Source organism: Etheostoma cragini, chromosome 6 (assembly GCF_013103735.1).
Source record: "Etheostoma cragini isolate CJK2018 chromosome 6, CSU_Ecrag_1.0, whole genome shotgun sequence".
NCBI classification, from domain to species: Eukaryota; Metazoa; Chordata; class Actinopteri; order Perciformes; family Percidae; genus Etheostoma; species Etheostoma cragini.
The window spans coordinates 17,981,517-17,994,430 of NC_048412.1; the positions used below are offsets into that span (position 1 = coordinate 17,981,517).

General features: G+C 37.0%; 2 protein-coding genes across 7 annotated transcripts in view; both read left to right on the top strand.

The window, feature by feature from the left end:
• Positions 1–4,102, top strand: part of myh14 (myosin, heavy chain 14, non-muscle) — a 29,633-nt gene extending 25,531 nt beyond the window's left edge. For all 6 annotated transcript variants that reach the window (XM_034874991.1, XM_034874985.1, XM_034874987.1 and 3 more), the window contains one exon: positions 922–4,102. Coding sequence is in view for 5 of the 6 variants with exons in the window: in XM_034874985.1 (XP_034730876.1) it covers positions 922–1,111 (190 nt within the window). In the remaining variant the exon portion in view is untranslated. The remainder of the gene's footprint in view (positions 1–921) is intronic.
• A 5,424-nt stretch (positions 4,103–9,526) lies between these two features.
• si:ch211-120k19.1 (uncharacterized protein LOC563199 homolog) lies at positions 9,527–12,478 on the top strand. The gene is made up of 6 exons (XM_034875109.1): positions 9,527–9,787; positions 10,076–10,214; positions 10,461–10,804; positions 11,511–11,581; positions 11,684–11,713; positions 11,836–12,478. The coding sequence occupies exons 3-6, from the start codon at positions 10,471–10,473 to the stop codon at positions 11,953–11,955; spliced, it is 555 nt and encodes a 184-aa protein (XP_034731000.1). The 5' UTR covers positions 9,527–9,787; positions 10,076–10,214; positions 10,461–10,470; the 3' UTR covers positions 11,956–12,478.
• The last annotated feature ends 436 nt before the right edge of the window (positions 12,479–12,914 follow it).

A 12,914-nucleotide genomic window follows, 5' to 3' on the forward strand; every position in this document is an offset into this window, starting at 1 on the left:
AAATTGATTTTCAGTGTCAAACATTAATTAGTAAGTAATTAAGCATTTAGGTAATTTATTATTAGTTGTTTCTAGTTTTTTAAATGAGAAAATGCTCTGCTTTCTGCATTTAAAATCTTGGTGAATATAGAGTCTCTTTGTTTTAGACTGTTGGACTGATCGGACATCATAGAACTTGTGATCAGCATTAATGTCCATTTTCTGACACTTTTTAGACTGAATAATTAATTGAAAAATAATCAATTGATTAATCTATGGTGAAATTAATTGTGAAAAGCAGCATTTCAAGTAAGTAAATCGCTGGTCTACTGTATTGTTCTGAAAACAAGAAAATATTATATTGTATTATATTTCTTTCTTGAAGTTAGGTTTCATAAGAAAATGGGGCTGGTATTATATTTATGAGGACTACACATTTATCTATTTACAACTGCTGATATTCTTTTTGAATGTACCACTGGCACCAACAGAGAGTGGAATTGGGGTTAAATTAGGGGTTGTTTGTAGACTTGATGCAAGGCTAGTGAGTTTCTTCAAGTATGTTTCTAGTGTGACTTTTAAAGAAAGTCGGCCCTAAAAGTGTGAAAGAAGCCCAGCAAGTATGTAGAAAAGCTGCACAAGTTGAGTTTACAGTCTGCTTTAATGGAAAGATTTCATGAATTCGCTTTCGCTTACTTAAAGCATGAGGACTTTCTCTTTGCACTAATAGTATCTCAGGGACTGACTGGACTAGCTTTAAACGTTTTATAAATCCTTTGTATATTTAAAACGTCACTTTTCAAAATCAGGTGTTGGAAAATGGTGGTTGGACTTATAATCAGGGTTGTCTCATATTTAAACCAGTATGGTAGTTTTCCAGAGAAATCCACACAGCTGATTCCCAGCAGGACTTACTGTAATTCTGCCTCTCTTCTTGTTCAGGCGTGCTCCGTTGCCCCTGGCATTGCGTGGACGCAGAGCGCTGGTAGACGACCTCTCGTTGGAGAACTCTGACTCGGAGGAGCCCCCTGCCTCGCCGACCCCCTCCTCTGGACTCCCAGGGACCCCAACTCCCTCCTCTGAACATAGCCTGGACCCTCCACCGCCCTACAGCGTCAACAGTACTGAGTGACGCACATATAGACTCAGTTACACACACACACACACACACACACACACACACAAACACATCGGCCACTCACTTCAGCCACTCACAGCCTTGACTGCTCAGGGGTTAAGGAGTGACGTGCACACAGCACATGTCAACACTGTACTTTATAAAAGTAAAAATTTAGGATGACTACATCAGGCGCTACAAAACAAAAACAACCTCACTGAAAAAAAAGAGTCAACTGGAATACATTTTTATTTTGCAACAAACTGGGACATAAAAAAACGACATAACAAAGACTGGAAATTTCTACATTACATCTTTGTAATGCACTTCTGAAAAACTGAACAACATTTCCCAGAGTTCCGAGGAGAAATTGAATCAGTATCAACTAATTTCATGAAGCTGTACGGTAATTAAAAGGCAGAAAACTTCATGGTGGTCACTTCTTTTAGATTTTGAGGTACTTAAAAGCTAAGCCATGTTGTGAACCCTTTGATGGAGGATTATATCTACAATCTGATTTCGTAAAGGGCTGCCGAAGGAAAATACTTCTGAAACGTGTTGAGACAATCTCTATACATGTAACACAAGGCAGTCGACAAGAGAAGTAAAATGCACACATTAAACCGTGTGATTTTACATGTCGGCTTGAAAAAAACTTTAAATAAGAAACATCTGGAAAACAAAGTAAAAAAACATTGGAACATTTTGGTTGAGTTAACAAAAAAGAAATGGCAATTAGTTACCAATATTTAATCAACATTTTATTGTAAATGGTTTAACAGAAACTGGTAAACATTATACTAAGTTCCATAACATATTATCTTATTTTCCTAATTCGTCAAAATTGCAGAGACGCAAACAGTTGACCATAAAAAACAGCCAACATGCAGTAAAGCTGCATTAAATTTGTATTGAATGAATAAATCATTTTTCTGTAGATTAGAAACAGTATGTGGTTAGACAAAGCAGTAGGTAGTGTTAGTTTCTTTAAATAAAATCCCGACATATTGCTTCAGAAATTTGAATTTGTATAATTTATACTCAATGTGAACTTAAGTTATTGGTAGCTGGTTATTTTCTGTACTATACTCTTCTCATCTTGTGGGGAAGCACGTGAGTCTGATCGTTGCTGCTCCTGCTGGTGCTGATGTCGTCCTGAACTCAGCGTTACAGCGTCAAGTCTCAGAGGTGAATTTGTATTGAAGACCTTTCTGGTGCATAACTGCTTTGACTGGTTAAAGTCCTTGCTGGTGTAGTAAAGTAAATGTTTGGATTGTCGGCCAAGGCAACATAACTAAAAATAACCTGTGGAATACTGTGTTAGTTGATTTGACTTTTTATCCGAAACAGAAAAAATTGTGAGAATGGATCTTTTTTTTCTTTTTTTTAAACTGATAAACACATCACATTTTATTTTGACAAGCATATTGTACATTGTAATTTTGATTTTTACTGATTAGCTGTGTAAATTATTGATCAAACAAAGCTTTTGTGTTAAACCAAATGGTGGGTGTATGGATGAGAAAAAGGGACTTAAATAAGTAGTAAACGTAGAGTAGCTGTAGAATAGATAACGGGAGTCTCCACTGGACCTTCTCAGTAGAATAAACTCAGCCTCTGATCGTTCCTGTGTAGAATAACTGAGCACGAGACTCAAAGCATTTTCAAAAGCTAGTAGTATTAGATAAAAAATGACAATGGAGGCACTGAGGAATGATTTTTTTTATGAAGTAAACAGCAAGTAGAACATAAATTAGATTTCTTTTTTTTTTTACCCTATCGACTCAAAATGACAAACGTGTGTGATGTCAACCAAAACAAGCAGCTCGATGACCCTGCTGTGAAACAGTCACTGGTTTTGTGAAACCTGGTTCAAATATTTTTCTTTTGGTGAAACATCTCTATTTTCCTCCGCATTTTTTATTTATTGTTTAGCAGACAGTTCTACGGGTCCTATTTAAATTTGTTCATGACCTTTAGCACCTGTTTGCTTGTCATAGCTCTAAGGCTGTCCAGAGAGTTAATGTGATGTCTAGATTTGATATAGACACTAATAACAATTTTATAAAGATGTTAACATTCAATTGAAACTAAAGAAAGATAAAGATGAATCACAAATGTTGCTTTTAATGTTTTCATTTTATTTTGGTTCTATGGCAAAGGATTAATGATCCTGTAAGTGTTTACCATTGATTACACACACAACCTATGGAGTAGTTTTTGGTTATCAGGGTTGTTATCACTGCTCCGTCCTCTTTCTTCTGTTTGAAATAAAAGGGGGCATATTTGAATGAAACTGCAATGCAGTTCCCATATCTATCAGACATGTTGGTGCTTTTTTTTTTTTTTGGGGCCATGCCAGGTTCACTATGATTCACAGTTAGTGAGAGGTGGAGAAATATCAAGAAAGAGTTTGAATACTGACAACACATATTTAACGCCCTATTAAAGGCTTTTTATTTTTTATTTTCTGTATGTACAATTCTTTTTATTTTAGCAATATGCAATGGGCTTAGTTTGAAGCTGTGTTTTTTAAGATATAGTGTAAACGCTGCACTTTACACATTACCAGTGGAGATAAACGGAGTTGTGACAATGTCTGCTTTGTCAGGTTGGAATTTATCTCAAAGAGGCCGACATTAAGCACTAAGCCAAATGAGCTGACAACATGTGTCATCAGACACAATCTGTCAATCAGAACTGTTCGCTTAAATGTCGTCATCTCAGAATGTCGCGTTAACTTTTAAACATGGCGACTTTGTTCACGCCTTGATAGACCTAAATCTGAAGAAACGTGGATTTAACTGCTGGAACGAGAACAGTTCTGTCCGCCTGTAGCACGTCTAAGGTGTTCTTTTTCTCTCTGTGCTTCTTTATGGCTACTGTGGAACTTGAAACATTTGGGAAAAATGTGTTTTATTGTTTTAGCCTTTTTCTTTTGTTAATTATGCTGTAATTATAAAACATCTGACTGGGGTTAACTTTAATATATGTCATTGGTTTTGATCTTTGTGTTTTCTGTGTGTTTCTTTGAGAGCACAAGCTGGGTACATCGGAGGTACTTGTACATAGTAGGTACTTGTACATAGTGTTGCCATTTAATGCTACATTGTACTGCACTACATTTCAGAGGGAAGTAAAGCACACTAGTAAAACAAGAGTCATTCATATTATAATAGCATTTATTTATCAGCGTTATGCATAATTATGCATTATGCAATACCTTAAGCCTTAACATTTCATACAATATTACCAGTACAGAAAAATACATCTACATCTATAACGTGAGTCGGAGGGGGACAAGCTGGTCAAAAGTTGTGAAGAAAAACTCCCTAAAACTGTCTAACTTGCAAAAATATCTAAAGTTTAATAGGAGGCAGCGTTTTGGTACTTGACCATCTTCAGGCAAAATGGTCTAGTATCATCTTACACACAGAACTACATACATACATAACTTAACAGACAATAATACTAGCAATACACAGATTCACACAGCTCAAGTAACAGTTACAAGCTTAAACAGATAAAAGCTTTGGTGGTGCTTTGGAATTTACTGTATATAAGTAAGTATATCACCATTTACTGCCAGTCAAATGGGTTTAAACTGAAAAAATACATTTGAATTTATGGTTGAATCTCAACTTTAATTGATTGTATGTACCATCAGTTCAGTTCAGACCTTTTTGCACCAAGGTAGCTTAAAAACAACACAAACACAAAAAGATAATTAAATACATTAAAAGTGCTGCAACTGTATACATTTAATACAAAATTCAATGGTCTGTAAAAATAAGAATAAGAAATATATTCGTATAGTGAATAGAAAATGTGAGACTGTACATTTCCCTCATCTTGCAACTGTAGTTGTCTACAGTTGTTTACATGTTTATAGTGTAATTATTTCAAGCATATATTTACAGTGGACTTCCCTTTATTCCCTTTATTAAGTTAACACTAAGAGCTAGAAGTCTAAAAAGCTGTTAATAGGCCCTGAAAGAAGATATATGGGTATAGACAGTAAAATCAAATACAAGTGAAAAAAAAGACTCTTTAGACTCTTCTTTTTTAAAAGAGAAATTGCAGAGAAGAGCTACAGTTGTGATCATGTTCTTTGTCACTTGTGTGCTTAAAAGTCAAAGAAATGTCCCAGTTGCTTGAAAATTCTTCTTAATTTCACAGTATTTGTATGATAAACAAAGTGCTTGAGATCTAACCAGATAGTTTGACAGGGCGGGCACATCTTGAAAAGCTCTTTCTGAGCTAACATTTTCAAAGACAACATAAAGACATTAAAGCATTCAAATTAAGGGCAAAATGCAAACGACGCCTCCAGGTAAAATTAGCTGCAAAAAAGTGTAAATGACTAATCATATAATGCTTAGAATGAAAAAAAAGATGGTTTGTTCTATAAATTGAGGGAGAGATGATTGGTACCCACTGCCCCCTCACCCTCAACCTTAACAGTTTTTCACATATGTTCAATCAGTAAAAAACTTCAATACAAAGAGTTTTCTAGACGTTGGGAGACTTCCTGTCTTTTAAGATATCAGTGAACAGCCACTCATCCTCATGCGGCAGTGTTGGTATGGGACGATGCTCAGGATTATCGAGAGGGACAGAGAAAGATTGAGCAACGCCCTCAAATGGTGTCAAGTTTCGGTTACATTCACAATTTACCAGCATACAGGGACTAAGCTCTGAGGCGTTGTAGAGGAAGCTGATTGGTGTGGGGAGCAGATTTTGGATAATGTCGGTCTCATGGTTTGGCTTAAAGTTGTTGAACTGCGTCTCTGCGTCATTTTGTCTCGGTACCGGCAAGCTCCTCTGATCACTCTGGAAGTGGTTTATGGTTTTTCCCCGATCTTCATGACAACTGTATTCATATATGTACTCACCTGTCTCACACTGTGGATCCTCCACCTCAGATTTGTTGCTGGAACTATCTGACTTATCTACAAATTCAACATTGTCAGCTCCAACTTCCTGCCCAGCATCACCTTGGCATGCACAGATACTTTCAAAAAAGGCCTCTACATCCATGCAGCCTCCTAAGTCTTTATTGCCAACACTGAAAAGATCCATAATATCTGTCCACTGACTCTCTGAAATGTCAGTAATGCTTTTCTGGGCTTGAGTGCAGGTTGAGATGTCTGTCAACAATTGGACTGAAAAGTCGCATGGGTTGACAGACAACGGAGAGAGCTCTGGAGAAAAAGAGGAAGAGCTGTCCACATTTTGGCCGAACTGAATGACACCAGAGTCTTCTGAGAAGTAGTTGGCTGACTTCAGCTTACTTTCATTGTTGTAACATTCAGGATGAAGGCGCTTTGCCCCATGGTGATAGCCAGTGCCTTCTGGGGAGCTCATAGATGATGATGATGATGATAATGATGATGATGATGATGATGATGATGATGATGATAGTTGATTTCCACTCTCTTCTTTCTGTCTCTCTTTGCTCTGATTGTTCTTTGTAGCGGTGCAGGTGGTGGGCTGTGATTTGGGTTGTCGTTTCCTAAGATGTCCCGAGTCTGGCTGCTTCTTTCTACTGATTTCAGTTTCATGTAAGCCAACAGAGACGTCACTCCTAGCCTTAGGGATGCCATCTGCATCTGTGTGAACATTGCATGTATCTGGTACTTGTGGGGAACTACTTGACTGCTCAAGTGCCTCTGGCGTCTGTGATGATGGAGAAACCACATTTTTTCCCTCTTCCTTAAAATAAAGTGCAGATGCCAGCCGGTGGTTGGCTGCTTCTATGTCTGCAAACTTTCTGTTGAGAGAGACAGACAAAGAGTAAAATAAAAACACTGAGGAACAGTATTTCACCTGTAACCGTTAAAGGAATAGTTTCACATTTGGGGGGTGAAGGGAATCTTATTGGCATTTTTGCTTAGCTGGCAGTTGGCTCTGTCCAACTGAAAAAAAATGAAACATGGTTTCCCATTTTAAATGAAATTAAGTCTACTAAATCTACTCCTGAGCTGTCATGAAAAGACAGATTTTTCACTCTCAGATGTTTTTATTTTGAAGATTTTGTAGTTGCCTGTAGAGGTGAAAAGTATCCAGTATCACAAATAAAATTTGGGAAATATCAATAAACATGATGTGAAGCGTTTTCCTTTATCAGGTAACATCTGTGCCATTCTGGTGCTCCCACACACCTCTGGATCATGTTGTGCAGGAAGCGACGGTGGTTGACCTGCCGTTTGGACGGTCGTTTTTTTCGGGGTTTCTGAAGAGTCCTCATCATGTGGCCTGCTGCTGAAGTTACAAAGGTGTAGAGATCACGACCCCATGGGACCCCTCGCTCCAACCCAGGCTCAAGAGTCACAGAGATGGATGGTCGCATGGCTGGAAGAGAGAGAGCCATAGTCAAGGGGAAAGTAAGAAAGGATTAAAAAGGTGAAAATAAAAACAATACTGTGTTGTAATCAAATCAACCAAATGGCACTTATTATATTAGCCTATAAGAATAACAATGATCTCTTTTCAGGCCATTGAACCCGATAACATCTACAGTATCATGCATTTAATTACCATTAATAATTTAAAGCAGCCTCACCGCACAAGGTAGCTCTTTTGGAATTAAACCACTTTAAAAAACAAACAAAAAAAAACGTTTTAAATGAAATTGTTAGATTAACTACATTTTTAGGTACTTGTACTTAAGTATTTCCATTTTCTGTTACTTTGTACTTTAAAGTACTACATTTCAGAGTGAAATATTGTAAATTTTTACTCTACTGCATTTATTTCATAGCTGCAGTTACTCTGCAGATTAGGTTATTACATACGAAACTTTTTTTGTTTATAAAATACAATGCATTGCTACAGGTTAATCTAATCAACAGTATATGAATTAAAAACATCTCAAACATCAAATGTTGTTTACACAATAAGGGAAATTCTAATCCAATGATATACAAATAGATTAACAAATAATACCTATAAGAGCCATTTTCTGTGTGACAGTTTGACTTTACCTTTACATTTTATTGCTAATAATAATTTACGTTAACATGTAACATTTTGAATGCACAACCTTTACATGTAAAGGGGTATTTTTATATTGTGGTATTGCTTATCTAAATAGGTCTCTCCCCCCTGCCTATTAATACTGTCAATTAGAAACAGTAACTTATGTTTGTTATATTTAATTTTGTTCCATTCAGTTCATCTCAGTAGGAAATAAATGAATAAAATCCTGTGAATGTTTACCTTAGTCCTCGGCTGCTGCGTGTCTTCGTATCTTCCTTCAAATTGCACTGAGGAGTCAGCTTGATGGAGGCGGGCTGCCTCAGAGAGAGAGGTGTGGTAACTTAATTGTTCATGTGTGTCTTCGCATGTCTTGTGTGTATGTGTTTTGTTGACACAAGCTTTCAATGCAAATGCCCGAATTCCCCTTTTTTCTTTCCAGCAGCATGAATAGAAAAAGACCAGACAAATTGATAGTGGGAGAGGAAGTGAGACACGATGAGTGGCTCTGACAAGAAAGAGGCAATTATCTAAGAAGTCAATCGCTCGTGGAGGTGTGGGCACACGTCTCCATTGTGTGCCAGACTAAAGGCAGCTTGTTAAATTCTGGGAGACACAAACGCACCAGTTGAGGCAGTTAACAAGCCCTTAATTGAGCAGCTTAAACTCTGGCACTAATTATCACATTCTCAGAGGGAAGAGCTAAGATGGTTGCTAGTGGCTTTAATTGACCTTTGCAATTCAATAGCACACCTTCCACGTACAGAATTTTACATATCTATGGCAGCAGGTGGGAGGAGCTAGGCTGGCCTTTTCCCAAAGATACAGAGGAATACAAATATAGGTCTTATGTGCCTTTTTTAATTGTTGGCTCCACATTTTACTGTAGTTTAACTGTCTAAATGTTAATGCTACAAAATTACAGCATATGTTTTTTTTGTACTTTTTGCAACCTGGAGCCACAACTCAACTCAGACTTAATTTTCATTTCCATTTTTTTTACAAAAAGTCAAGTTGATCTGAAAATGTGGATGAACTTTTCCATAGAACACATTTCTTTTCCTAGAGGATCAGCTTTACACAAGTGTTTTTGTAAAATGTTTATTATATCTGGATGAGAAAAGAAATGCCAAGTGTTGTCAGTGCAACCATCGCACAAAAAAAAATGTTAAGCCAATGTCTTCTAGCTTTTTGGTGATTACAAGCCATATTGTTTGTCAGGAATACTATGTCTCTTCTTTTTAGCCTCCTCAATGTTCCTTCAGTAAATCAAAGCACAGCTGTTTGTAATGTCTGTTATAGATTCTCCCAGAATGGCTTTAGTTTAGTGTAACTCCAGAAAACATGAGTATAGTTTGCCTTCATGTCACCTCAGGGTGCTTTAAGAAATGAGTTACATTCTTCCAGCAGAAGTATGTTGTGTTAGGATCTTGTACTATTCCTTATCTAAATGTTTTCCAGGGCTTTTAACTGTTATGGCGCTTTATCTCAAACACCTTTCTGGCCTCTTTAATGCAACAACTCAACTTGGCTTCCTTCTTCACTCTAATAAAATGAAAAATGTTTGCATTTTACAGCCATTTACCAAAAGCAAAGAAGCATTGCAGTAGAAGTGCCATCTATTTATAGTGACACCACATGTGCTTCTGACCAGAGAGCTGCACAGCTAACTTTCTGCCGTGTCTCAACTTCAACACTTGAGAAAAATCCATGGTAAGTTTCATGTAGTTCCACACGCGCTTACGTGTGTGTAGAAAAGTGTCTTTTATTTACATGATAAGGTAAAAAGGGTTCATAAAAATAATGTGTGCCATGGAAACTGCTAATGAAGCTTCATTAGGTTATATAAGTCTACATACGCATGAATTCAGTACAATAGCTGGACAGGACGTGTTTTTTTTACCATCTCTCGACTGTCTGGTGCTGTTCTCACGTGTGGTACTTTCTCAGACTCTTCTCCAGCAAGCTGATAAAAGTCTTATCACATGTTCTTTGCAACAGAGACAGGACTTTGACCTGGTGAGAAGACCTTCATCCCAGCTCCTCCTCTTCATCATCCAACAGAACCAATCAGAAAAGAGCTGTTTGTCTCTTTGGCTTTGGAAAGATAACGAGAGGATCAGAAGAGCCACGCTGAAAGGTAGTGTAACTTGGAGTGGTTTGAGACACAGAAATTATGATTTTCCATATGTCATTAAGATCCCTATTAGTCAGTGATATCCATTGATTTCGGTGATTTTGGCCATTATTATTATTATTATTATTTCCTTCAACATTTGTTTAATTTGAACATGTATTTAAAAGCCTTCCTCACTTCAAAAAAGAACAATATATTGTAAAGCAGTCAGTGGCTTTAATGTACTGTTATTGAATTGTCTCTGATCAGATTTTTCACCATGAACCGGGCCTGGGCTGTGTTCAAGGCTCATCCGTACATCAGTAACGTCCTGGGATACACAACGCTGTTTGCCTCTGCTGACCTCATACAACAGAGTGTGCTGGGTGGTAAACAAACTGCAGGATCCACATCAGAGGATTTGGCTGGCATCGACTGGTGTCAGACGGCTCGGGTGGCGACCGTCGGCTTCTGTTTCCATGCCAACTTCAACTACCAGTGGCTCCGAGGGCTGGAAAGGATGCTGCCAGGAAGCGGAGTGAAGGCAGTGACAGGGAAAGTTGTTTTGGATCAGCTGATCGCGGCTCCTCTTACCATCAGTGCTTTTTATATTGGTAAGAATGTTACAAAGCCTATTTAAGTCATGTAGGCCATATAAAACTCAAAATTCTAAGTATTTAAAAAAAACGCAATAGCAAAATGTCTCAATCACATTTTTTTTTGTTTTCCCCGAAAAATATTTGGAATCTCCCATCTCGTGTAATATGACTATAATTGTAAAATGTAAACTCCTGTTTGTGTTTTTGAGCCCCCCCTCTTATTCTGAGGATATGACTTAGTGTCCTACATTTTTGATTTGGTACTAATTATTGGGGAAATAATTATGTTGTTAAATAAAACACTTCATTTGAATTAAGTAAATATTCTGTGATTGTTAACCGTATTTATTATTGTACACTTTGCTCTCCCTATAGATCTACTGAATGTTGAATTGAATGTTTGACTGTATTTCACAGTTTTGCGTGCTACACTGGCATGCTAACTAAAAGAGTCTTTAGGTTACTCAAGCAATTGATTGGATTATTACCAAACTGCAGTTTCAGAAAATTGCCTTAGAAATTATTCAGAAACAATGTAACATGGGAAATAGTGCTGAATTATTACCAACACATATGACAATATTAAACATAAGCTTGGAATCTAACTAAACTATTTTAAATAAAGTGGGTTCAAACACTGCTTGTCCAAACAACATGCATTTCTAACGATAGATCCATCAAAGAATCAGTAAAATATTTAACAGCCACCTTTACCTTTTAGGTTTAAGTTTACTAGAAAACAATGACGACCCGCTTGAAGAATGGAGACAGAAATTCTGGAAATCTTACAAGGTACACAGTTGCCCTTATTAGACTATTATATATTCCTAAACGCCATGTAATAAATCTGTCAATCTATTTATCTATAAATCCATCCTATGTTCCTCTATTTAGGCTGGAGTGGTATTTTGGTCAACAATGCAGGTGAGATATTCTTATATTTAACCCATAATCTGTCATTTTCTGGCTGCAGATTCAGACATGTACATGTGCAATACATACACAGATGTAAAATGACGTATTTTTCATCTCTTCCATCCTGTCAGGCAGTGAACTTTGCCCTGGTGCCCCCTGTGGCACGGACAGTGTTTCTGGGAGGCATCGCTCTGACTTTCACTATCTACCTGTGTCACCTCAGACAGCAGAGTGGCCGCAAAGTCGAATAATCTTCAGACCTGAGTTTTTGTACTAAAAGACTATGACATTAAAATATAATTTTTTTGTGATCATTTTTTTTTATTCAATTACAAGGGCAGAATACAGTTGCAAAGTCATTAGATTTACAGAGAAAAAAGGGAATAAGATAATTGTCACATTTGTGTGAATCAGCTGATTAACCCACATGGGTTATTATTCAGCTGTCATTTGTTTCTGGTTTAAACTTTCCTGTCTCCGAACAGAATACTGCATCTAAATGTGAATAACAACAAATGACACCACAGAGTTTCATCCTGCTGGGACTTATGTTGATTTAATCTTTTTCCACTGAGAAAACAGAGACTGAGCTATCCTCATTTAACTGATTCAATGAATCACGGAATAACTTAGTTGATGTTGCAATACATTTTTTACCCATAAAAGTTTTTTTTAAACTATTTGTTAAAAATGAAAAGTCATTTGTGGTTTTCTTTTTGAACATTTCACCAACAAGCAAATTGTAGGCTGTAATCGTGTGAATAGCTGCTTGTGTCGTATACATCCTAAAACTGAGCTTCATATTTTTGGCACTTCTTATTGCAATAAGTGTTTTCATTTGATTGTCCAAAAATGATGGATGTGGGAAGGAGGTTGTCACTACCCGATATGAGTGGAGTGCAGCTGTGAGTAGCTCATGTGCAAGTAGCATACAAGATGCTAACGAGAGACACAGCATCAAACACAACAAAGGCGTTTTGAGCTAACGTTAGCAATCAAACAATCATAGATAACTAAAACGTTTTTGAAAGGATTTCCATCTTGTTATTATTTGTAATGATAAAAGTTTATTATTTTATGGATTTCACAAATTTTAGTATGACACGTTAAGCTGTAAACCGTTTAAATCTGAGCATGCGCTACTCACATCTGCACTCAACTCACATCTGCACTCACATTGGGTATTAACAAGATCTCAAAGCAAACAAAC